The 25,266-nt window shown below is 35.1% G+C and overlaps 2 protein-coding genes across 3 annotated transcripts; one reads left to right on the top strand and one right to left on the bottom strand.

Moving 5' to 3' along the window:
* Positions 1–74: 74 nt before the first annotated feature.
* Positions 75–10,456, top strand: LOC117339566 (L-seryl-tRNA(Sec) kinase-like). 2 transcript variants are annotated; one of them, XM_033901249.1, is made up of 6 exons: positions 75–118; positions 925–1,421; positions 3,484–3,757; positions 4,567–4,762; positions 6,628–6,796; positions 7,633–10,456. In XM_033901249.1, the coding sequence occupies exons 2-6, from the start codon at positions 1,074–1,076 to the stop codon at positions 7,840–7,842; spliced, it is 1,197 nt and encodes a 398-aa protein (XP_033757140.1). In that variant the 5' UTR covers positions 75–118; positions 925–1,073; the 3' UTR covers positions 7,843–10,456. The 2 variants fall into 2 exon arrangements, with proteins under 2 accessions (XP_033757140.1, XP_033757141.1); XM_033901250.1 differs by lacking the exon at positions 75–118 and adding an exon at positions 127–271.
* LOC117339565 (ancient ubiquitous protein 1-like) lies at positions 10,380–25,241 on the bottom strand. The gene is made up of 12 exons (XM_033901248.1): positions 25,109–25,241; positions 23,452–23,586; positions 22,302–22,464; positions 21,486–21,597; positions 20,917–20,986; positions 20,681–20,717; positions 20,307–20,348; positions 19,654–19,727; positions 18,729–18,928; positions 17,293–17,433; positions 16,001–16,122; positions 10,380–15,739 (listed from the first exon to the last, which is right to left on the bottom strand). Exons 1-12 carry the CDS (start codon positions 25,138–25,140, stop codon positions 15,605–15,607), a joined length of 1,263 nt encoding a protein of 420 aa, XP_033757139.1. The 5' UTR covers positions 25,141–25,241; the 3' UTR covers positions 10,380–15,604.
* Between the last annotated feature and the right edge of the window lie 25 nt (positions 25,242–25,266).

Here is a 25,266-nt window from a genome sequence, read left to right as displayed (position 1 = left end):
AAAAAGAAACATCTCTTATTTTAGAGTAGTTTTTATTGAAATTAATTACCAATCAGCACAGACGCATTCAGGAGGTCAAAGGTTATAATGGCGGCCTCCAGTGAAATTGTAAACACGCGTGAGTGGGTGTTGATATGCGATATAATTTTAACATATGGATAATAACACCAGGGCTAGTTTTATTATGGAGGGATAGCTCTTATTTTTTAATCATATGTAAATTAATTATTTATAACGTCTACGCCTGATACTGGTTACTGGCAGAGACCACGTAATGACACACAATAATTAAATAATTATATTTGGCCAGTACAAATGTACAAGGTGCCCACCATGAATAATTTGCTAGTAACCTTGGAAATATTTCTATTCCAGAAATGTAACAATTACCAAGAACTGAATATATTTAGCATAGTACTAGGCTTATTTGATAATTTGATATCTGTACTGTGTATAAGTATGTCTCTGATTGGAGATATCTGTGTTTTAAATGAATTTTTTTAAATTTTAAATCCATATAGAAAGTTAAAAATATCTGTACTTTAAATACAGATATCTTAATGTTAATTCAAATACAGAAATCTCTTATAATTAAAATATGTCAGTATTTTATCAATAAACACAGATATCTCTAATTCAAATAAAGATATATGACAAATATATTTTCATGACAGTTTAACAGCTACTGTCATCAGCAATTAAGCTTTGCTGAAGTCTAATCTAGCTTTGAATTAAAAAAATTAAGGATGTATGCTATAATTTAGTCAGAGTTTCAACTTCATCGTCAAAATATCTGGGTCTGGAGTCGGGGCCAGATGAAACTCAGACAAGGTTTGACCAAATTCACAGTCAGATATTTTGGCTGGGTGATATTTGTTAAATGCAAGCAAAAGTGACAGGTTTTTTTTCATCATTTTATTTCAGGTCAAATGGAAAGCATGCAGTGTGCAAAATTGCATCCAAGGGAGACAACTAAATCAAATCGAGATATCGAGAGGAAGATAATGCAGGAAAGTAATGGTATCTGGTCAAAGGGAGATAACTGATAGAATTAGAGACGAGAGATAAAGAAAATGTGCGAAAACAATGCTGCCCTTATGTCTAAGGGAGATAACTCACATAGAGTGTGTTTTCTTGTCCTTTCTGGAATACCAGGAAGTGGAAAATCCTCACTTGCTAGATCACTAAAGACTAGCAGTGTCAAACTTTCTGATGAAAATGATCCAGACATTCGTAAACTTACTCCAAACATTAATGAAAACATTAAATCATCAAGTAAATCACCACAGCAACTGGAGGCTGAAGCATCTTATTATAGTCAGGTCGCTTCTGACCCTGGGAAAGAAAAGTGCCACATCTTCCTCATTTCTTATGATGAGTTGATACCAGAAGACAGAGAGCTTGAGATGATTCAAAGTGGTGTAAGTACCCCATGTCTTATGTGACGCTTCATTTAAAATACAAGATATACATACTATAAATGTTTGGTGTTATAAAGTTAATTAGAATAAAAAAAAAAAGAGTATTATAGTCATAAATTAAAAAAGAGGATTCTGATTAGAAAGCAAGTGTCTTCAGTATTCTAGGTCAAGCAAATAAACCCAGATAGTATGGCTGGGGGCCACTAGATTTGGTCTGTAGACAAGTAAATATTGGTGACTACTTGCACGATTGGCAAGCGCAAATTTTTACTTTTTCCTTGGAGTAATTTAAGATACACTATGATTCAGTTTAATACTAAATAGGACCACTATATTTCTCCTTGGGCAAGTCTTTTGCGCACAAACTTGCCCGAAGGACCAGCGATACAGGAATTTTCATTTCTGCCCTATATTCTAATATTTGGTGCCATATCGATCTATTACTACGTAGATGTAGTATGTTTCTTACACATGTACAATAGTCAACCCCTGTCTTGAGGCTAAAGGTCACATGGTATAGTAAAAACCTGTTCATAAAGACCACTTGATGTAGTAAAAATCTGTCCATAAAGACCACCTGAAACAGTAAAAACCTGTCCTTAAAGGTCACATGATATAGTAAAAACCTGTCCATAAAGACCACCTGATACAGTAAATACCTGTCCTTAAAGGTCACATGATATAGTAAAAACCTGTTCATAAAGACCACTTGATGTAGTAAAAATCTGTCCATAAAGACCACCTGATACAGTAAAAATCTGTCCATTAAGACCACCTGATACAGTAAAAACCTGTCCTTAAAGGTCACATGATACAGTAAAAATCTGTCCATACATACCACCTGATAATGTAAAAACCTGTCCATACAGACCACATGATACAGTAAAAACCTGTCCATAAAGACCACCTAATCAAGTAAAACCTGTCCATAATGACCACCGGATATAGTAAAAACCTCTCCTTAAAGACAACCTGATACAGTAAAAACCTGTCCATAAGACAACCTGATACAGTAAAAACCTGTCCATACAGACAACCTGATACAGTAAAAACCTGTCCATAAAGACCACCTGATACAGTAAAAACCTGTCCATACAGACCACCTGATAAAGTAAAACCCTGTCCATACAGACCACCTGATAGAGGAAAAACCTGTCCATAATGACCACCTGATATAGTAAAACTTGTCATTAAAGGTCACATGATATAGTAAAACCTGTCCATACAGACCACCTGATATAGTAAAAACCTGTCCATACAGACCACCTGATAGAGGAAAAACCTGTCCATAATGACCACCTGATGTAAAAACCTGTCCATAATGACCACCTGATATAGTAAAACCTATCTATAGAGACCACTTGATACAGTAAAAACCTGTCCATACAGACCACCTGATAGAGGAAAAACCTGTCCATACAGACCAGCTGATAGAGGAAAAACCTGTCCTTAAAGGCCACCTGATATAGTAAAAACCTGTCCATAAAGACCACCTGATAGAGGAAAAACCTGTCCATAATGACCACCTGATGTAAAAACCTGTCCATAAAGACCACCTGATACAGTAAAAACCTTTCCATAAAGACCACCTGATATAGTAAAACCTGTCATTAAAGGTCACATGATATAGTAAAACCTGTCCATACAGACCACCTGATATAGTAAAAACCTGTCCATAATGACCACCTGATGTAAAAACCTGTCCTTAAAGACCACCTGATAGAGGAAAAACCTGTCCATAAAGACCACCTGATATAGTAAAAACCTGTCCAAAGCGACAATCATTTATGGTCCCCAATGTATGAATTCATTTTATTTGAATCATTATAAAGGCCACCTGCCAATTTAGGCCACTTTTCTCCATTCCCTTGAGTGGCCTTTTAGAAAGGTTTAACATGTAGCCATCTTTGCTAGCCAAGACCCCATGAGGAGTGGAACCCAATCAGAAGCTTTGGCTAGCAAAGATGGACATGGGCGAGTGGATGAACTGTCTACACGAAGGACACTATGAAACAGACTTCTTGTGGTAAATTGGTCTTATTTTATTTTATTGATTTAACAGGTCGACTCCGTATGGAAGACATCTCGAGAGAAGATAATAAACTGTGTTGAAAGTCTGGTGGAATGTTTGTCGTCATCAGACAGACAACTGACAAATGTGGATAAGCCAATTGATGATGATGCATTATGGGACAGATTTTGTGATGTTGTAGAAATTCAAGGAGCTGGTTTTACAGATTCAAAGGGAGATAACTCCAGACTGTATGTTTTAGTTATTGACGACAACATGTACTACCGGAGCATGAGATATAAATATTTCCAGCTGGCCCGAAAATGTATGTATTTAATATGTTATGACTTGTAAATACTCTTCTTGGTAATTTTAATGACTCTGAAATGTAAATATGTAAGCTTATGACACCATATTGACAGGGTAACTCAAATGGCTCTGAAATGTACGAATTTAATTTATAATGACTCATTATATATTCTGCTGGGCAATAGTTAGTGATAGGAATTGGTTTCACTTTCAGAATCGATAATCGGGAACTCAAAATTGATTGCTCATCCATTGTAATCAGTTTTCTCAATTAAGCATATAATTACCCTTTTGGAAAAAACTTTAAATCTCAAGTACATTTATTACATATCTTAGCCTTTGTTATCAATATTTTCAATATATACTGAACACCAAGCATTTGAAAGTTGATAATATATTTAAATCTTCATAATTGCTTGTAAAATGATCAAAGAAAATATCAATAAAATACAAAATCAACTATTTCTTGGTTTGGTAACATTACAAAAATATGCAAAGCCGAAGAATTTTGATTAATTTACGATTATTTTTCAATTATCAGCCTACCACTGGTAATAGTCCCAGTCATGTACATAGAGAGAGTATTGTCATAAGCTTACCAAACATTGGATAGTATATCTTACTAAATTTAAGTATTATGGGATAGATTGTGGCACAAAATCCTAACCTGTGGTCAATAGATCAGAGATGCAATTTTTATTTTTTTTTGTAAAATTCCAGTCATATAAAGATGGACTAGGTCCATGGGTTTAAAATCTATTCCAAGCTCCTGTGCCCCTGCCCAAATACAACATAAAAAGCAACATAAATTTATCATTGTTTTAGATGAGCAGGGCTTTTGTCAGGTACACCTAAGATGTACAGAAGAATTGGCCAAGGAACGAAACAGTAAGAGGCAAGTCAGGAGAGTTCCAGACGAGGTCATCAGTACCATGGCAACCAAAATGGAGGTGCCTGATTCATTGGAATTCCCATGGGAAAAATACTTCTTAATATTAGAAAGTTCTTCAAATTTTCAGAGGTAATATACTATGATATAGCGAAGAAATATTAAATGGTACATATATATTCCTCCTTTTTATAAGGAATATGTGAAAATAAATATTAACTTTGAAGACCTGAGTATGGCATTGTTGCATCATTCTTTATAGTTACGTTTTTCCAGAACTGATTTCTATTTAATTGTAATGAATCCCAAATTAGCTCAAGTATCTACAAATATAATAGGTAGCCATACATCACTTCATTATCCGACATATTTAACAACAATAAATTGCTGTGTGTATGTTTATTAATCTTCAAGTTCCTAACAGGAATTTCTGTCATTTTCCAAGATGGCGGACATTGAGAACTGACGATCTTTTTTCTTTAAAAAAAACTTGAAAACGTCTCTACATGTACCTGTAGAATTTGCGCACCCCTAACTTTTAACTTTATTTCAGTACAAAAAACCTGCCTGAAATACAAAAAACCTGCGCAAACTACACGAGTTTTTACGGTAAATTTGTGATCAAGTGGATTAGGTGCTTTTGAATTTATTTATTTATTTTTTTTTTTTTTATATAATAATAATATAATGCAACATTTTTGGGAGAATAATTCTAAAAGGCATATGAGTGCTGGTTGGTAGAAATCTTACCACCAGTGATTCCGTAAATAGTAGAATTTATTTGTTGATATGTTTTAAATGGCTAGGCCAACCCTCATCAAAACCATGACACGTGATATTTTTGTGATCATTTGCATTCACCGACTAACATGAAGTATCTTAATTAGTGTACAATATACTTTTTATAGCAAATAATAAGTAATAATTTTAGAGTCTTATACAAGACAGCTTAATTAGTGAGTTATGATAAATAATTCTCATAAATAATTGAAAAATGAAAAATTTTGTATATATTTTTATTACTATCAACTGATATATGCAATGAATTTTACTTTAATATAAAAGATTATTGGCCAATTAAAGCTTGTTATAAGTCTCTTTTTTAAGGTAAGGGAACTATTGAGGCAGGGAAGTTATTTTCCGAAATCAAATTATCTCCCCTTAGTTTCTGTTTGCTAAATGTTTCGCACGCGAAATGTGTTGTCTGCACAAAAATGTCACTCACACACTTTTCTCCCCCATGAGAATTCTAAAAAGTTGGCAAGTACGCCATGTCAACAAATACAATCATTATTTATGGGATCCCTAGTGTTGACATCGGACAAAGATTTGTATCTGTTCTATATAAAAATAGTCATGACGTCATAATCTTTTTGATATAAAACACAGCGTGGCCGAGTGGTTAAGGTGTCCCGACACTTTATCACTTGCCATCCACCTCTAGGTTGCAAGTCCAAAACTCACTTGGGGCAGTTGCCTGGTACTGGTTTTTCTCCGAGTACTCCGGCTTTCCTCTGACCCTGGCTGTTAATAGGACATTAAACAAAACAAACCAAACCAAAGATACAAGATTTATGTTATGTACACATTACATAATATTATAATACTTCAAGTGCTACACAACATACAGAACATGTTAAACATTCATCAACTCCAGCAAATTTGGTAATAAAATCCGAAGGATGTCTACATCTCGGTCTAAAAAGCAGACGTAAACAGATCTGGTTAATCTCCTTTTTGAATTTGGTCAGTTATCGACTTTCTAGTAGTAGATGGTAAGCTGTTCCCTTAATCCTTAAAGTTGTAGCTACGTTTCCGAAGCACCAGTTACGATAAGTCACAGTACGAGAGTTAGTAACGCATAACAAGGATTTTCTTTATGTTATGATCATGACAATTAGTAGCGGGTGAAAAGTTCCTGTAAATACTTCAGGTTTTTTCATTTATTGCCTTTTTTGTGTAGATACATAAAATGTTTTTATTTTTTTCACTTCCAGCCAGCTGTGCGATATCGACACACTTGTGCGTTCAGCCATGTTGGACCCACCGAGGTCACTCCTGGATGATAGTGCAGAAAGGGGGGAGAGTCGTCAGATCTGTTCCGTCAATCAGCTTCATCAAGCGGATCAGGTTCTTCGCAAACTTGTCAGTGCTCGCATCAAAGATACAAGGTAGGATTTCACTTAGGGTGGATGGTTGTTTAACTGGTAGAGAGTTACTGAGTAAATATTAGTGATGGAAATCGGTTTCAATTGCAGAATTGATAATCAGAAACTCGAAATTGATTGATTATCTAGTATGATCGGTTTTCTAAATTTAGCACAGAATTTCCCTTTTATAGAAAATGTATGAACATCTCAAGTACATTTATTGCACATCTTAGACTTTGCTATCAATATTTTTAATACTGAACACAAAAAAAAAGAAGAAAATATTTGTTGTTAATACATTTAAATCTCATAAATCGCTTGTAAACGACCAATGAATATTTGGTTAAAATATAAGTTCAACTACTTTATGGTTCGGTAACATTGCAAAAATATGCAAAGCCGAAGATTTACGAACACTTCTAAGAATTTCCGATTAATTGCCTTATCAAAATCATCAAGGATGATCAGTTTTATTATTTCTTTTTTGACCAATACTAAAGTATTTGGTTATTTTTCTATCATCGCCCCACCATAAATACTGTTGCTATTCTTTAATAATTCAAGGGGGCAATACACAATTTTGACACAAACTGGGAAGTGGACTTATTGTTATAAAACAATAAATTATCATTTTCTGAATTTTACTGAACAACAGAGGATAAAGGTCGGCTTGTTATAGAACAATGAATTATCATTTTTCTGAATTTTACTGAATTACATAAGATAAAAGTGAGCTTATTATATAATAATGAATGGGGGGGGGGGGGGGGGGGGGGGGGGGGCTTATTTCAGGATTTGATGGGCTAATGTAAAAAAATGTTATCATACAAACTTTTTTACCTTTTGTTTTCAACAGGAACTGCTATGTCACAACAGAAAAGGGGCCAGCTTGCCAAATTCTGCAGTGTGTTAAAATCACAGATCCTGAAAGAGCTACGGACTGGTGACATTCTTGTACCAACAGATATACCAACCTTCGATGCTTCAAAGATGGAGAACTGCCAGTTTTATAAATTTGTTGAAGCCATTTTCATCACCAGAACACAGGATGGTGGATATTGATATACATGTAACTTAAATTTAATGTAAATTTTACTGATTTTTATTTATTGTATAATAATTAACTGTTATTTTACATGTTATTAAAAATTATTTGAACAATATATTTCTTGTATGTTCATTTTATGAAATCATTGAAGTGAGGTTGCTTTTTGAAGGTCAAATTTTTTCAGTTTCACAATATATTTGAAGCAGATGTGTACTTTGAACAGAAAAAAGGAATAAGAACCATAATTTTTTCAACTTGCTTATTTGGGAAATCTATTGTATCCTCTAAAATAGCCAAAATTAGAAGCCCTTGAAAATAATGACATTTGAAGTAAGACAACATCTTCATGTTGACATATATACAGTTGAAGGCAGTGTGACTTGCACTCTTAGATATTCATGTATGCTGTGACCTTGTTTAGAGTTCAACCATCTATCGGTATACAGGATAAATTTAATCCTTAAAATTTGATGTTATCAAAATCATTAAATTTTACGTTGCTAAAATAACCGCAATATTACAGATGATTGTTCCTTTGCTGGGTTTATCGCCCCATGAGCATCCAGGGTCAGTTTAAGGCTAGGTCACTTTGTAGTAGTTGATGATTACCTCTTGTATTGGCCAAGGACACAACCACAATCCTGACCAGGCCGGTCTTAGAAGACCAGGGGGGTACCAGTATTTATCCTTACCCAGGGAGCGCTCCCATATCAGGGTGAAGAAAAGTCCAGTTCTGCTGAAATTTGATGTCTTGCCCAGTCATATACAGAATGTAACAGTTTTCATATTTGATCATCAATGTAACATTACCGTGTGATAAGCCCGAGCCTAACATTAAAACTTATTAAAGGTGGCTTATAGCAATGTGTTGTAACATTTTACTAAACTGTAAGAGACACAACTGGGATTTGCTTCCAGGTGTAGGCTATTTGCCAAACAAAAGAGGGCTTTTTTCATCAGAGTATAGACAATTTGCCAGATGCAAATGATCTTTGTTATCAGGTAAAGTCTATTTGCCAACATGTGTAGGCTTTGTTACCAGGTATAGGCTATTTGCCAATGTGTGTGGGCACTTTAACTGTGTATAGGCTATTTGCCAATGTGTGTGGGCACTTTAACTGTGTATAGGCTATTTGCCAATGTGTGTGGGCACTTTAACTGTGTATAGGCTATTTGCCAATGTGTGTGGGCACTTTAACTGTGTATAGGCTATTTGCCAATGTGTGTGGGCACTTTAACTGTGTATAGGCTATTTGCCAATGTGTGTAGGGCACTTTAACTGTGTATAGGCTATTTGCCAATGTGTGTGGGCGTTGTTATAGTGTATAGGCTATTTGCCAATGTGTGTGGGCACTTTAACTGTGTATAGGCTATTTGCCAATGTGTGTGGGCACTTTAACTGTGTATAGGCTATTTGCCAATGTGTGGGCACTTTAACTGTGTATAGGCTATTTGCCAATGTGTGGGCACTTTAACTGTGTATAGGCTATTTGCCAATGTGTGTGGGCACTTTAACTGTGTATAGGCTATTTGCCAATGTGTGGGCACTTTAACTGTGTATAGGCTATTTGCCAATGTGTGGGCACTTTAACTGTGTATAGGCTATTTGCCAATGTGTGTGGGCACTTTAACTGTGTATAGGCTATTTGCCAATGTGTGTGGGCACTTTAACTGTGTATAGGCTATTTGCCAATGTGTGTGGGCACTTTAACTGTGTATAGGCTATTTGCCAATGTGTGTAGGCACTTTATCTGTGTATAGGCTATTTGCCAATGTGTGTGGGCGTTGTTACAGTGTATAGGCTATTTGTGAATGTGTGTGGGCGTTGTTACAGGGTACAGACTATTTGTCAGATGCAGGTTGGCTTTGTTATGGGTATAGACTATTTGTCAGATGCAAGTTGGCTTTGTTATGGGTATAGACTATTTGTCAGATGCGAGTTGGCTTTGTTACAGGGTACAGACTATTTGTCAGATGCGAGTTGGCTTTGTTACTGGGTATAGACTATTTGTGAATGTGTGTGGGCGTTGTTACAGGGTATAGCCTATTTGTCAGATGCGAGTTGGCTTTGTTACAGGGTATAGACTATTTGCCAGGATAATTTGGTATCTAAGGAGATGGTTAATTACATTGTTCCAAGCATCTTCTCACCATGTGACTGGTACAGATCAGACTAAGTAATAACAAAATTCAATTTTATACTTTGTAGCATTCAGTTTATTGTCAAAAAATAGTTAAGTTCTAGAAGAATTAAGAACCAAAGAAAGAGAAAAAGAGGACGGAAAGAGAGACAGAGAGAGAGGATAAGTAGTTTACTTTTGACAGAAGGAACTACTAGATAATAGGTTCTCTAAAATGAAAGTATGCTAATACACTGTAACTTACTGCTTCTCACCACATAATATGCTAATTCATATAAATTGAGTTTCAAAATAAGTATTTTTCATGATTAAGATCAAAATCACCCACATAAACTTGGTATTACCAAACCCATGTTGTGTATAAAACTACAGTTCAAGTACAAGTTTTTTTTTTAGAATTTGGAGTTTTAACTTGGTGACAAAATCTCTGTATTTACACTACAGAAATAAATTCAAGTTTAAAAATTTCAATTTTGAGAATTAATATAAAAAAAAAAAATCCTAATACTTTCACTAAATGTCACGTCCACTGGTTAATGTTGAATGAAAATTATATACATGTTTTTACCATTATGGATATAACTATACACTTCATTACCCATGACAGCAATGGCCATATTTATCCAACAATAAGCCCAGGGCACAAATGACCTCGGAACTCAGAGGAGGGGCTTGTTACAGGACAAGAATGTTGTTATTTTACTGAACATCAAAAAATGGTGGGCTTATTACCCGACATGAGCTTATTAGCTAACATGGGCTTATTACCAGCCATGGAATTATTATCCAGCATGGGCTTATTACCAGACGTGGGCTTATGACCAGACATGAGCTTATTAGCCAACATGGGCTTCATACCAGCCATGGAGTTATTATCCAGCATGGGCTTATGACCAGACATGGGCTTAATGCCAGACATGAGCTTATTATCCAACATGGGCTTCATACCAGCCATGGAATTATTATCCAGCATGGGCTTATTACCAGACATGGGCTTATGACCAGACATGAGCTTATTAGCCAACATGAGCTTCATACCAGCCATGGAATTATTATCCAGCATGGGCTTATTACCAGACGTGGGCTTATTACCAGACGTGGGCTTATGACCAGACATGGGCTTAATGCCAGACATGGGGGCTGTTTACCAAGTATAGGCATAGGATCAGACAGTGGCTTTTTATCTGGCATTGACTTATTACCCGACATGGACTTATTACCAGGCATGGGCTTATTGCTGGATAATTATGGTACATGTACATGTATATTTACTGACATAAATGCATCATGCCTCGGTAGATTTAGTTACCTGTTGTGATGAGCATTACAGGTAAAAACTCATCCATCTACCTTTACAATATGAACTGTAACCGACATAATATTGTGAATTCACTTGAAAATTGATACCGTTTTCAGATGAAACTATAAAATGCAAAGCAAAATAACCCCCCCACTCACCCCAGCTTCGAAGTAGGGGCAAATATGCAAAATTTGAGTTAGAAAATTTGGGTCAAGGTCATACTGTATATCACATGTGGCAAACCTACAGATATACCATTAGATTTTGTTTGACGACTATGGGTCTTGTGGCATCGGAGAAATGGAGCTAAACACAATATCTAACCAAGATGTCAGATTGACAGGCACACTGGCAAGAAAAACTCAACATACATTCAAGAGACCGGGGTGTAAACATTTAAAACTTCTGTCTTACTTTTTCAGCTGATTTTCTTTTATTTTGATTAGCAATCGTCGAATAATAACAAGTAATAATGTCCTTATTGTGAATTTCACTCTTGCTTTTTGATGAAACCTGACAAAATGTGATTTCCATATTTTTTTAACCAATTAAATAATTGATAATTAGTTTAACCATTAATCAATTATGATTTTCTATCCAGTTTCAAGGAGCCACTAGTGTTTTAATTAGTGATCAACATTACCAGTAATCATGGCAGATAATGGCGATGCTGTTACCAATTTTACAAGAAAATCACTGAATCTTGTTTTAATATTGAGAAATAAGAAAAGGTGACATCTTATACAACCGAGAAGCACAAACATATAATGTTCATCCATTTGCCTTACTTCAGAGCCGTCACACTTGGTAAATTAAACAGGTCAATTTTAATACATACGTATATGAATTTATTCATCAATTCAAATCCACATTTACATTACTATTTTGGCAAAAAAAAATTGTCTCCCATCACAGTTCCATGATATTTTTAGCTGAAACCTTCTTAATAAATAATTTTTATAATAAAAAAGGACAATTAACTAAATATACTTTAAAATCATAATTTGCAGTGGACAAAATTATGCATGGATAGTAAATCATGGTCCGATTTTAATTACCGGTAATGATAATTTGTGGAAGTTATTATCACATAACCTTTACATTAAACAAAGACAATCATGAACCTTGATATGAAATATTCATTGAACAATACAAGTCCGAAGTATAATCATATCTTCTTAAATGATTGGACACAGAGTTGAATTAACAGATTATAATGCAGCATATGTACAAATGATTGAAATATTTTGGAAAATAAGCTTATAATCTCCGTTTTCAGCTGGAAATCCCTTCTTCAATGAAGCCGCTTCTGTGTGTCCTTCAGTGCTAGTAGAAGATCCTTGCATTTTAAAGGTTCTTTAAAATGTTTATTTTTTTTAAATGTTGGGTAGAGTATGTATAGGGTCAAGCACTTAAGTTAATAATATAAATCTAATATGAACTGTAATGTATTGCTAACTTACCTGATCAAATAATGAGGTTTCATTAAGGAATGAGGCATATTCGTTCATGAATATTATATTTAACACAGAAAATCATCAGTTTATACAAAAATCATCAGTTATTATACAAAAAAAATCATCAGATACCAGATAAAAACCAACAGGATTACCTTATCCTAGCTAAGATTAACTTAACCTAGTAAATCAGGGAGAAGAAAGAAAATTAAATACTTTTCTTACTGTAAATAAATGATATACTAGAAGACCTACTTTTAAAGGGGAGACAACTGTGAAATGAAAGTTCAAAGGGAGATAACTGGTAATTAAAAAGTCAATACATGTATATGAATATGATTGGCACAAATATACAATGTCGCAATTGTACAACTGATTCTGCAGAACCCTTAATCCCTTAGGAATTTTTATTTACATAATTAATTTCACAAAGGACTATATTTCACTGAAAAGTGAAAAAAAATATTGGCGATGTAATGTTATTGCAAAGTAATATTTTGTATTCTTCCGTTAAGGGTCAAAGCAATAATATTAATTATAAAATTCCACATAACAATACTCTGCAGGATACACATCACTATGATAGTAAAAGAGGGTGAGGAGTTCATTTTGATTTTATCTACAAATGACCCTATTTATAAAATACCTAGCACAAATCGTGTTTGTTGATAAAAGAGAAGGTCTTGCCAAAAATCTTGCCTTGATTTATCCTCACTGTTAGAATATAACATCATTTATGTTTATACGAGTAAGTCCGACAACCCTGTCCATATATATATGTGCGTGTGTCCTCCGGTTAGAACTCAAAACGCTTTATTACAACAATTAAACTAGTACAACCGGGCAGAACAAAGTGATACGTTGCAACTTGCAACACACACCCTTTGACAAACACTTAAGATGTGCAGTAATATCATGATAATTGTATTAAGATGTACCCTTTGTTCCAGGAACCATTTTATCATAGCCTCTGCACGGATTTAAAAGTACTTGTAAATTACATTTATGGTTTTACTAAATCCCTGTCCCTCTAGATCTTGTTCCCACCCCTATTTTCGTCTGTATTTTACATATTACTACAAACACCTGCAAACCTTAGTGATAAATGATTGTATGATGGAATGTTCAATCTGAAACCTCAGTAATCCAGTCAACATTAATCTTATATTCAGCTTTTCTTCTTAATTTGATTAATGACCTCTTCTGAGGATCAGATATTTTATCTTAAATAGTGGATCGTTCCCAGCACTAAAATACATGACAAATATTTATTGGAAGTCTATGAATGGGTGATAATAATGTTACACAGCACTGAGTCAATTTATCATCATGTCCAATGCACAAACATACATGTTACAGAAATATTCTTGTACCAATATACAAATGTAAATGTTTGTTGTGTATACATTAATCAATCTATGATGACATTTAAAAATGATTTTTGTACATTCAAATCCTGTACATTTCAAAGTGACCCGCATACAATGTATAAAGTCATGTGACCTATATCCTGTACAAGTCATGTGACCTATAATAATTAGTACAAGTCATGTGAACTGTATCATGTACAAGTCATATGACCTATATTCAGTACAATTCATGTGACTTGTATTCAGTACAGGTCATGTGACTTATATCCTATACAAGTCATGTGACTTGTATTCAGTACAGGTCATGTGACCTTTATCCTGTACAAGTCATGTGACTTGTATTCAATACAGGTCATGTGACCTTTATCCTGTACAAGTCATGTGACTTCTATTCAGTACAGTTCACATGGCCTATTTTCGGAACAAGTTTCAGGCCATTTTCGTTATTGCGGTCCAAACGGTTGGACCAGTTGGATCGGTGTTGTTTGTTAATGAAGTAAAGACGGACCTGGTGATTTTAAAGTGTTTTTAGACGAGCCTTGACAAAGACTCCCAAGGTCTGTATTAACATGTTCAGGTCCGTCAAGATGTTTGAAATATTACATTTAAAAACTGACAAACCGGTTTGTCCGCATAAACGAACAGGCCCCAAGTAACTGTTACCCTACAATTAAAATGTTGAAGAGACCTTCTTCCAGTGGAAGCCAACCGATAATCAACTAAAACAAGACGAGAAAAATCTCCAGTTGGAGAGCGTAAATCTTTTCACCATATCCCCATTTCACATCAACGACGGTAAATAAGAAGGTAATGAAAATTATTTTAACATGCTAGCTATCCAGGACATTTTTCTGTATAAGAATGTTCCCCACATCACAGTGGTCACCAGTATATATACTCCAATATAGGAAATATTCCACTCTATCAAATCTGTACTTCATCATCTACAAGTCACTGAATTGTGACAGGAGAAACACTCCGAGGTTGAGGAAATGTCATCTTAAAACAGTAGTGGATTACAATACAAGTTTTCTATACTGAAAACCTAGATTTATGTATGATCATTGCAACCAATACTGTTGGTGTAGATATAAGCGGTATATTTCCTGAATGATCCCCGAGATCTGAAATGCGGGTGAAGATACGAGCGGTAAATTTCCCGAATGATCCCCGAGACCTGAGGTGCAGGGTAAAGATACGAGCCATATATTTCCTGAATGATCCGAGACCTGAAATGCGGGTGAAGATACGAGCGGTATATATATAACCCGTGAAATGAGCGATGACATGAGCGACATAGGTCCTGTAGGATTGCTGCAAGCTGTCCTGTGAGTGGAGACAACCTGTCCGATCTCGGCGACCTCAGTGTGGAGACACTTGAACACTGTACCAACACATGATCCACCGACCGAGGTGACATTTGGACAACCACATCCTGTTGTAAGGTCAGTAATATAAAACTCTCATAGAAAACGAGAAGCACCAAAGTCAATGTAAGTAAGTCGTGATCACAATAAGCCATGTTTCTCCTTGTAACGCTGTCTCGCCGTGGCCATCATCAGTTTCTTCCGTTCTTCCAGAGATAGTTGGCGATCTGGGGCTGTCCGTGAGAATACGGTAGATTTATATTTTTGCTGAGATGCCTGAAAAAAATGGCATAAAATTGGAATAAAAACGACTAGAATTAAGATTAAACTATTTACATTGACATTTCTCTCAGCTCAAAGAATCACAATAATCCACACTACATTTAGATACTCCAATTAGAGTTTTTATATGAGAAAGTAGCACTTTTAATTTAAAAACTTGCGTTCTTATTGGTAAGGATCTTAGTATTTGTCTGACGCTAATTATATTGATGTGAAAATTTAAGTAGAAAACATGGTTTTAAACCGTTTACTCACACATATGCTTGTTTTTATATCATCAATATTCGATGACTTTTTCGTATCTGATTTCTTCGTATCCACGGATGCGCTTCCTTCCAAAATATTTGTAATTGTTGTGTCTACATCTTTGGTTGTCTCTAAAAAAGATAAAACGGTCGAAAACTTGGATTATAAGCTGCTGACTAACATTTCCTGATAAAAATGAGAATTACTGTCAAGTCAACTGAAGCGTGGTTTTATCTTAATAAAAAGATATTAAAAGACAAAAATCATAAAGTGTAATGGAAAGATCTCAGAGATTACAGTATATGATGTGTATGATGAGGAGTAGGACACTAGGTTTCAGGATAAAGATATAGAAAAAATATAAGTACATTTGTACAAATAAAATTGTATTTATGTAAAAAAAACTTTGCTTCTTTTACAACAATTCAAAAATAATTTATACCAATTCACATCAATCACTTTTGTCGGCCAAGATTGAAGTGTGCAAGGTGTCTTACTTTGGTGTGAAACAGGAGTATCCGGGGAAAACCAAGGATAAAAGGTTAAAGGTTAAATTCGTTCTACCAGTTACCTCAACTGCCTTCATGTAAAAGGATATGAATTTAGCAGGCATAACTGACAATGGGCGAACTTGATTCTGACGTGCCGGTGGCAAGGCGGAAATGCGGCAAAACTTCTTGATTGTTTCTCGAATATGTGCACGCAATTTGTTTCCTGAATATGTGCACGCAATTTCGGCACGTGTCAATCGGCATAAAATCCTGCCGGTTTGGAAGCATCGGCACACTGGCAAACAAGATGGCGACGTGTTCAACCGAAAGATTAGATTAAGTGAGAAGTTAAAGAATTTCAACTTGCTTTGAGTGTGTCGGGCTATTTTAGTCATATATATTGCAAAATAAGTTGATTTTGAATGTTCTGCAGTGTTCGATGTTTACAATGCTTTTGAAATATGTTTATTCATATATAAAATAAATAAAAATTAATATGTTTTGGTCTATGTCTGCCATATTGCAACTGAGCCACTTTGCTTGAATGTACGTGCCGACGACCAGCTCAAAACCGGCAAACGGCAAGCTAGAATCAAGTTCGCCCTAGAAAATCTTGGAACTGAAAGATAAATCCCATACATCTTAATGTGAAAGTGAGGAATTTTACTTCAGACAAACCCCTTTTGAGTATTATAACCCCCTCCCCCACCAGGATAATAACTATTTGTTTAAAGAGATTTGATCAATAATAATTGCTGTTTCAGACATTTGTAATATATTTTACAGACACTCGGAGTCAGATAAACATACCAAGCTCTTTGATTATTTGAGGCATTGGTGCGGTAGGCAACACATCTTTCACCAGCTGAGCCATCCTTTTAATTTCTGGACTGACATTAGCTAGGATGTCTCCACTTAACCTACTTTCTGTTGTGCCATTGTCTCTTTGACCTGTAATCGAGAACAAAATATCTCAAACATAGAATTTATATCCCTCGCTTCCCTCATCTTTCGTTAATATGATAATATTTGTTGCCGTTATTACACGAAAATGTCCAAAATTAACATTTTTCAGTAATCAAGGAGCCATAACTACTCCAAGTAATGTCCCGAAAATTTGCGATCAAACTTTGCCGAGCCATTTAGGCTTTTAATGTTGTTACCAAGTTTCAAGAAAATCTGATAATATTTGCTGCTGTTATTGCACAGAAATGAAGTGTGACGGACGGACAGACAGGATTCTATGTCATATAATGTTCTCAAAAATGACAACAATATTTGACAACAGCAACTAGAACTGTAAGCCACAGGGTCGGCGCAAAAAGGAATAGGGGCAATAATCTAATACAATATGGCAAGTAAAATCCCATACCAGATATGGAATTATATACCAAGAATGCACAGCTGATTAATTTTTGGGTCAAAGGTAAAAATACAGTACAAATCAACCTACTTTTAATATATGACGCATTGTCTCACCAAGGTGAACCCATGCCCCAATTTCTCATCCACTGAAAGGCCAAAAGGCCGTAATAGCGGACACTTAACACAATTATAATCCCAAGTATGAAATTCCAGAGACAAGTTCTCGCCCAATGAAAGACCGTAATGGCGGCCGCTTAACCCGTTGATAATTCAAGAAACAAGTTCTCGTCCACTGAAAGGCCGTAATGGCAGACGCTTAACCCGTTGATAATTCCTGAGACAAGTTCTCGTCCACTGAAAGGCCATAACAGTGGATACTAGGCCTGTTACAATGTAATAATAAGGTGACAAGTAGTGTATGGGATGAGCCTGAACAAGTAAGCTGAAGACAGAAGGACGGATGGACGTAACACAGAAATATAATACTCCACAGCTCCCCTTGGGGGACTTATCATTATCTTTTTATCACGAGTACTAAGTTACATGAATTTAAGTCAGGAAGATAATAACACAAAAAGGGAAATAACTCCTTTCAAAATACAGGTATTCCAACAGTGACATAATTATTATAACTACCTCTATGGTTTTCATTTGAAGTCAGTTTCATACACAGTATCATTATGATATTATACCAAGATTAAAAGAAAATACTTCTGTACTGTACTTTTCAGATTTACTTGACCAAATATTGTCAATTATTTACAGTGTTACTGAACAGCCATTTTCACTTTTTATAGTATTTCACAAAAAAAAAAAAAAAAAAAAACACACACAAATAAGAGCTTTGAAAAATTATGAATTAGTTTACTGGGACCCCTTACTTTGTGATGCAAGAGCTGCCTGCCTAGCGCGTTCGGCTAGATTTGCCTGATCAGCGGCGAGGCGCTTGAGGTACTCTGTTTTATCTCCTGCAGTGTAATTGGTTGCTGGAACTCCCAAACTTTCAGCAATTTTCTTCCTCACTCGCTCCCCAAACTGCTCCGCAGTCTCCTTCTCCTCTTGTTCCACTGGTTCCAAGAACCTGAAAATCAAAAATTGTACACTTATCTAAAAGTTTATACATCCATAGATTTACATATCTTTCTATGATTTGAATACAAGTTTACACATCCATAGATTTGAATAATTCTTATGGTTCTACATGCAGCATATCTTATCTCAATAGACCATAGCTCTACTTAATTTTTCAAATTTTCAAAATGATGTCATCGTAAGGGGCTGTGGAAGCTCAATCGGTTAGATGGCTGGCCACATAATCTCGGTTGAAGATCCAAGGTGCATTGTTCAACACCCCCAACCTGTGTTGGTTGGTATTTCTTAGGAAGGTATGACATGAACCAGGCTGTGCTGCTGTGGTTGTATCCAAGACACCATGCCCTATTTGCTCTGGATGGCATGTGACATGCCGTTGTATGCTGTTTTGTGAGGCAGTCACCAACTACTACAAGGAGACCATGCCTCAAAATGACCCTGGCTGTACATTATCATGCGATGATAAACACAGCACACTAACAAGTGTGATAAGGATAATTTGATCTGTCAAAATGACAAATGCATTTAATCAAAATCTTCACTATTCATGAAAAATAGTTTGAATCTATTTTTTTCTTTTTTTTTCTCATTATTTTTTTGCAATCAGAACGTTCTCTTTCAGAAAAGTCTGTCCTGTCAAAATTCTGTACAGTATAAAACGTTTCCTAGCCAAAATTCTGTAAGCAGTAACATTTTTATTACATTATAACTTACCGGAGTTTGAATATAGTGTATGGGTAGAAGAGGATCCAGAAACATTCACTCAGTCTTGTACTGTTTATTGTAGACTGAAATTGAGAAGTAGGAATACTGATCAGAGACAAACACAACAGCAGGAAAATCACCAATGAACAGAGATATCAAAATAAATGTTCTGTTAATGTCACTCTGGTAAGTTACTAATTATAAAGATGACCATTATTTTCAATGCCTCCACCATGGATCATGCCCAGAACCTCCATCATATTAGACTTATCTTTTTTTTTTTTTTTTTCACTTAAAAGGAAACATTTCTCTATTAACCAAGTTGTTAGGAAGCTTCTAAAGTTACATTTAATATTAATTTTTTGAGAAGTAATGCATATTGGCGATGACCAAATGATCTTTAAATTATAAGAAGCCATCTTGGGTATGAGATATTACTTGGCACATGCATTGTGAGAGGCCATCTTGTGTATGAAATATTACTTAACGCAGGCATTGTGAGAGGCCTTCTTGTGTATGAAATATTACTTACTACAGGTGAGAGGCCATCTTGTGAACAAGATATTACTTACCACAGGCATTGTGAGGGGCCATCTTGTGAACAAGATATTACTTACCACAGGCATTGTGAGGGGCCATCTTGTGAACAAGATATTACTTACCACAGGCATTGTGAGGGGCCATCTTGTGTATGAGATGCTAACCTAAATATAAACAGTAGATATAACTGTTTTAGGCTAAATATGTAACCTATTATTGGTAAAAGTTTTAATACAGTAATTCTACCGTTTATTTATCTAATAACAAACTCACTTAATTCTAAAAGGAACATGGTGTTTTTTTTATAATTATCAAACTTAAACATATTTTATCCTGATAATATATGCATATAATGTCACAATTTATCAAATATATCAATTAATCATGCATATATATTTAACTTGTTCACAACATCACCAGATCTTAAAAGACAAAATGGACACACAATCACTTTGAATCAGAAATAATGAGCTACTTCCGAGATATATATACTTACTGGTAGGACCAGAGCCTTCAGTGAGAATGGAAAAGTTCTGTAAAGATAAAGAAAAAATTTCTATAGATATATATGGGATTCGATATCAGTTAAAATTGAGATTTTTTTTAAAGGACTGTAGTCGACCTTGAAACAGCCAGGTTGGCAAAATCAAGATTAAACCCCGTAATGTATTAACACTTATCATTTATAATAAATTCAATTACATTTACCACTTTTTGACTTTAATTGAATACCTGAATTTTAGAATCCCTGATCCATTGGTAGGAGTTCCCTCGGGTAAAAACAACACTGGCACACTCTTATCTGTTAAAAAGTATACACCAGATGGATTATACAGTCATGTCTTTCTTCTAAAAACAAATCTCATATAATATTAAAGCTAAATGTGGTTCATAAATAAGCCCTCCAATAACTTTGTTATTAAACTTTGAACCCAGCTGGTAGGGGGCTTATATGAATATAAATAAAAATGGGAAAATTCCATGTTTCTCTTTTTATAAGTTTGATGTACAGTTTTGGGAATAAATTGCTTATCATAGGGTATTGGTCCTTACAATGTTACAAAGTAGCAAACTTTGCTACATCGTGCGGCCATAATTGGAGCCGATCAGCTGATATCAGGTTTACTACCTTTGGATCAATGTAGATTATTTGCTACATTTTGAGGCCATGATAATCAGTAAATATCTGGCTGTCTACCATTTAAGTAACAAATATTTACTGATGAGTTCCTTTCATGACCTCACGATTTAGCAAATTTGGCCAGTTATTTGGAGAATATAATATTACAACTGTAATTTACCTTGAAGGTATTTCTTTATGTTTTCTTCAAGACATTCCTTTCCCTGAGCTATCCCAAAGTCGCGATATGAAAACAGCCAACGAAAGAACGAAGAGAAACCAACTTCATCCGGCTGAAAAATCAGAAATCATAATACAGATTACTGAAACACATTGTTAATGATAAAATAAACCCTTTTTAACCCTAAGAAGCCTAATTGGACTCTGCCATGCATTCAGCATTTGAAGTCCAATATGGTCAGTAGGGGTGTAAGGGTTAAAATTTGTTGATTTTTTTTAATTGTAGTGTTTCAATACAAATATTCTCTGCTTTGTTACCCAAACTTGCTGTTCATAATTAAACATTACAGTAATTGAAAATTTACCTGATTTGTTATATGTCAAATTAGTTGTCCATATTTAATTTTTTAATTTATTTAATGTTAACATACTTATTATTAACTCAATTTAATGTCAAGATATTATCTAAATAATCAGAACAAAACTTTTGTCTTTTATGACTTTACCTATAAATCTATCAACAGCATAATGATTAAACAGAGTATATAATAAGCAGCTAATTATAAATTAAATTCATTATATTGGTGTGTCTGCTGTGTTTATCATTGCATGAGAAGCCAGGATTATTTTGAGGCAGAGTCACCTTGCCGTAGCTGGTGACTACTTGACCGAAAATTTCTCTGAATGGCAAACTGCCATCTCGGACTTCCAACTTAGGTTGTATTAGTCTAACTAAGCTACATCCTAGCCAGTAGCCCCCCGATTAGATGAATTAATCATTAGCTATCCTCCAAGATAATACATTCTCCGTACTTACCGCTACACTTGGCTGGATTAGATCTATGACCATGTGATCCAGATAAGACACGTGATTGGCTACAACAATTTTGGGCTTGATTTTGTTGGGATGTTTATTACGCTTATCCTCTTGGACCATTACTTGAATGCCCACAACTCCAAACAATGATTTCAGAATGAAGCTGAAAAATAAAGTTGAACATGTACCAGTGCCAGGGTAGATGCTTCAGAGTATATTTTGACTCCCAAAAATCAGATCCGACTCTTGGGTTTGAAGAGACATGTCTATTTGACATAGATTTTGACCCTTCAGATTTCTAAGAAATGATGATGTGACTTTTGAAATTGCTAAAAATCAAGGTCAACTGAGTGCTATGTTTATTGAATGGTGATGCTAATTATTCTATTAACTAGTAATTATGTCAGGAGGAAATACAGAAATGCTACGTCAGTGTGATGCTGAGTCTGATGCTAAATCAGTCTAATGCTATGTCAGACTGATGCTATGTCAGACTGATGCTACGTCAGTCTGATGCTACGTAACTCTTATGCTGAGTCAGTCTGATGCTACATCAGCCTGATGCTATGTCAATCAGTGTTTGATGCTACATCAGATTCATGCTATGTCAAACTGATGCTACGTCTGTCTGATGCTAGGTCAGACTAATGCTATGTCAGTCTAATGCTAAGTCAGTCTTATGCTACGTCAGACTGATGCTACGTCTGTCTGATGCTACGTCACTTTCATGCTACGTCAGTCTGATGCTACGTCAGTCTAATGTTACATCAGATTCATGCTATGTCAGTCAGTGTCTGATGCTACAAGTGTCTCATGCTACGTCAGTCTAATGTTACGTCAGTCTAATGCTACGTCAGACTGATGCTATGTCAGACTGATGCTACGTCAGTCTGATGCAAAGTCCTCCTGATACATTCTATTGATGATAAACCCCAAAAGATCTTTCATTTCAAAACACTGTAAATCATTTTACCATTAACATGTGATTAGAAAACTCTACAAAACATATCAACCATACCTGTGAAAAGCCCGATGATTCATACCAAATGCCATTTTGGGACACTCACAGATGTACAATGAAATGATTGACTGATCATCAAACTAATGCTACTTAAATTCTAGGAGTCGTGTTTTGAGTGGCGAGACTTACCTGGTAGCTTGACACTTTGGTAGTATACATGACACCAGTAGAGCGTGCATCATGATGAATATTCTAATGATTACCAGAGCCAGGCCGAACGGAAAGAAGAGTGTAGTCAGTACCACCGAGCCCCCGTCTGGGAACCTACAAATTGATAATACATAACATAAATGGTTAAAGGTTTTCGGTAAAATAAAAAAAAAAAATATTCATATATAAAAATAGGCTAGATATACTCTTTTTTATTAATTCTTTTCAGATTTTTATCCCTGTAAACTTGAAAGTAGATCAAGGTCATCATTTTGAATAAACTTGATAGCTCTTACCCCTGCATGCTATAGAACCAACAATATCAGCTCTAGATCTGTGTCTCTTGATTATTGAGTAGAAGTTGTTTGAAGATTTTATAGCAGACTTCACTCCTGTGACCTTGAATGTACTAACGTTGTAGGGCAAAGTCATTCCTTTGAATGAACTTGGTAGCCCTTCATACCAGCATGCTACAGGCACAATACCAGATCACTGGGACTCTATATGTTATTGAGAATAACTGGTTTTAGAAAGTTTGACACCAGTAATCTTGAAAGTAGGTCAAGGTTGTTTATCTGGAAAAAAAATACTAGTTACCCTTCACTTCTGTATGCTAATGGCCTAGTATTATGACCCTTGGCATCTTTGTTGAAGAGTGACATTTGAAAATCAAGACAAGTAGATGTTAAATAGACTAGGTGTAACCATTCCCAAAGTTAGAAGATGAAACATATTCGTTTAGAGTTAGGCTACTGTATATCAAATCAAGAGTGTTCAAAAACTAAAATTTATCACCTGAATCTCATACAAGATATTTATAAAAAGTTTTCACTTATAATTAACTAAAACACAAATGGCTTCTGTTTTTTCCACATTACTGAATTGAATTTTCCAATATTGAACACTCCAAAAGAGAATCATTTTTGTAGGCAACTTCTCATTACTTTATAATGATATTCAAACTTCAAAAAAAAAAAAAATGACGAAAAAAATGATTGTTACACATTCCAATGTTCCTTAATTTAAATTTTACAGACTTTACATGGTCCCATTTTTTTTGTTAAAAGTGATCCATTTTGGGTACTGATATGATTTGGATCCCCTGTCCGTACATGGTAATATTAAGTCAATCCACAAGTTAGCAAAAACTACCTGTAGACTAACATGCTTAATTTGACATATTCAATATTATATTGATGGCTGTTCTATAATCATTTATTAAATAATATATGATAAAAATATAAGCCCCCTTTCTGTAAAAAAAGGGAGGGTGACTTATTTTCATGATATATTCAAAACTTAATAAAAGAACGCCAGGCCGGTTCCTGTGCGGTGTGCATATATATACACATGACATATTGTGAAATATTAAAGTATTATTTTGCTCTATCGGTACGTGTCGGTTAGTCGTGAACTACATATTTGGTGCAGAACAGTTTCTCAGCTCTTGTTCTTGCTGTTACTAAGTTTTTGTTTTTAGTTAGGAGTTGTTGAATGAATCCACGGGCAACAGAAATTATCAGTTCATCCCTCAATCAATGATTGCCACCAGTTCAGGCAGTTGTGTCCTAGATGCATACAAGGCCAATATTCGACATTTATTTAACCCTGCGATGAATATTTTTAGTATTTTTACCTGGTGTGGTCGAATAATCTTCTGATATGCATTCTGAAGTAAAAGAATTAAAGTTAACTAAGAAAGCAAAAGGAAAATACTCGAAGGAAAAATAACCATCAGACACTCGGAAACATTTTGATGGATGCGTCCATTTTGAACAGTGTATGATGGGATTT

The sequence above is a fragment of the Pecten maximus genome, chromosome 12 (assembly GCF_902652985.1).
Source record: "Pecten maximus chromosome 12, xPecMax1.1, whole genome shotgun sequence".
NCBI lineage: Eukaryota > Metazoa > Mollusca > Bivalvia > Pectinida > Pectinidae > Pecten > Pecten maximus.
This window is presented reverse-complemented; position numbering and strand designations above follow the sequence as displayed.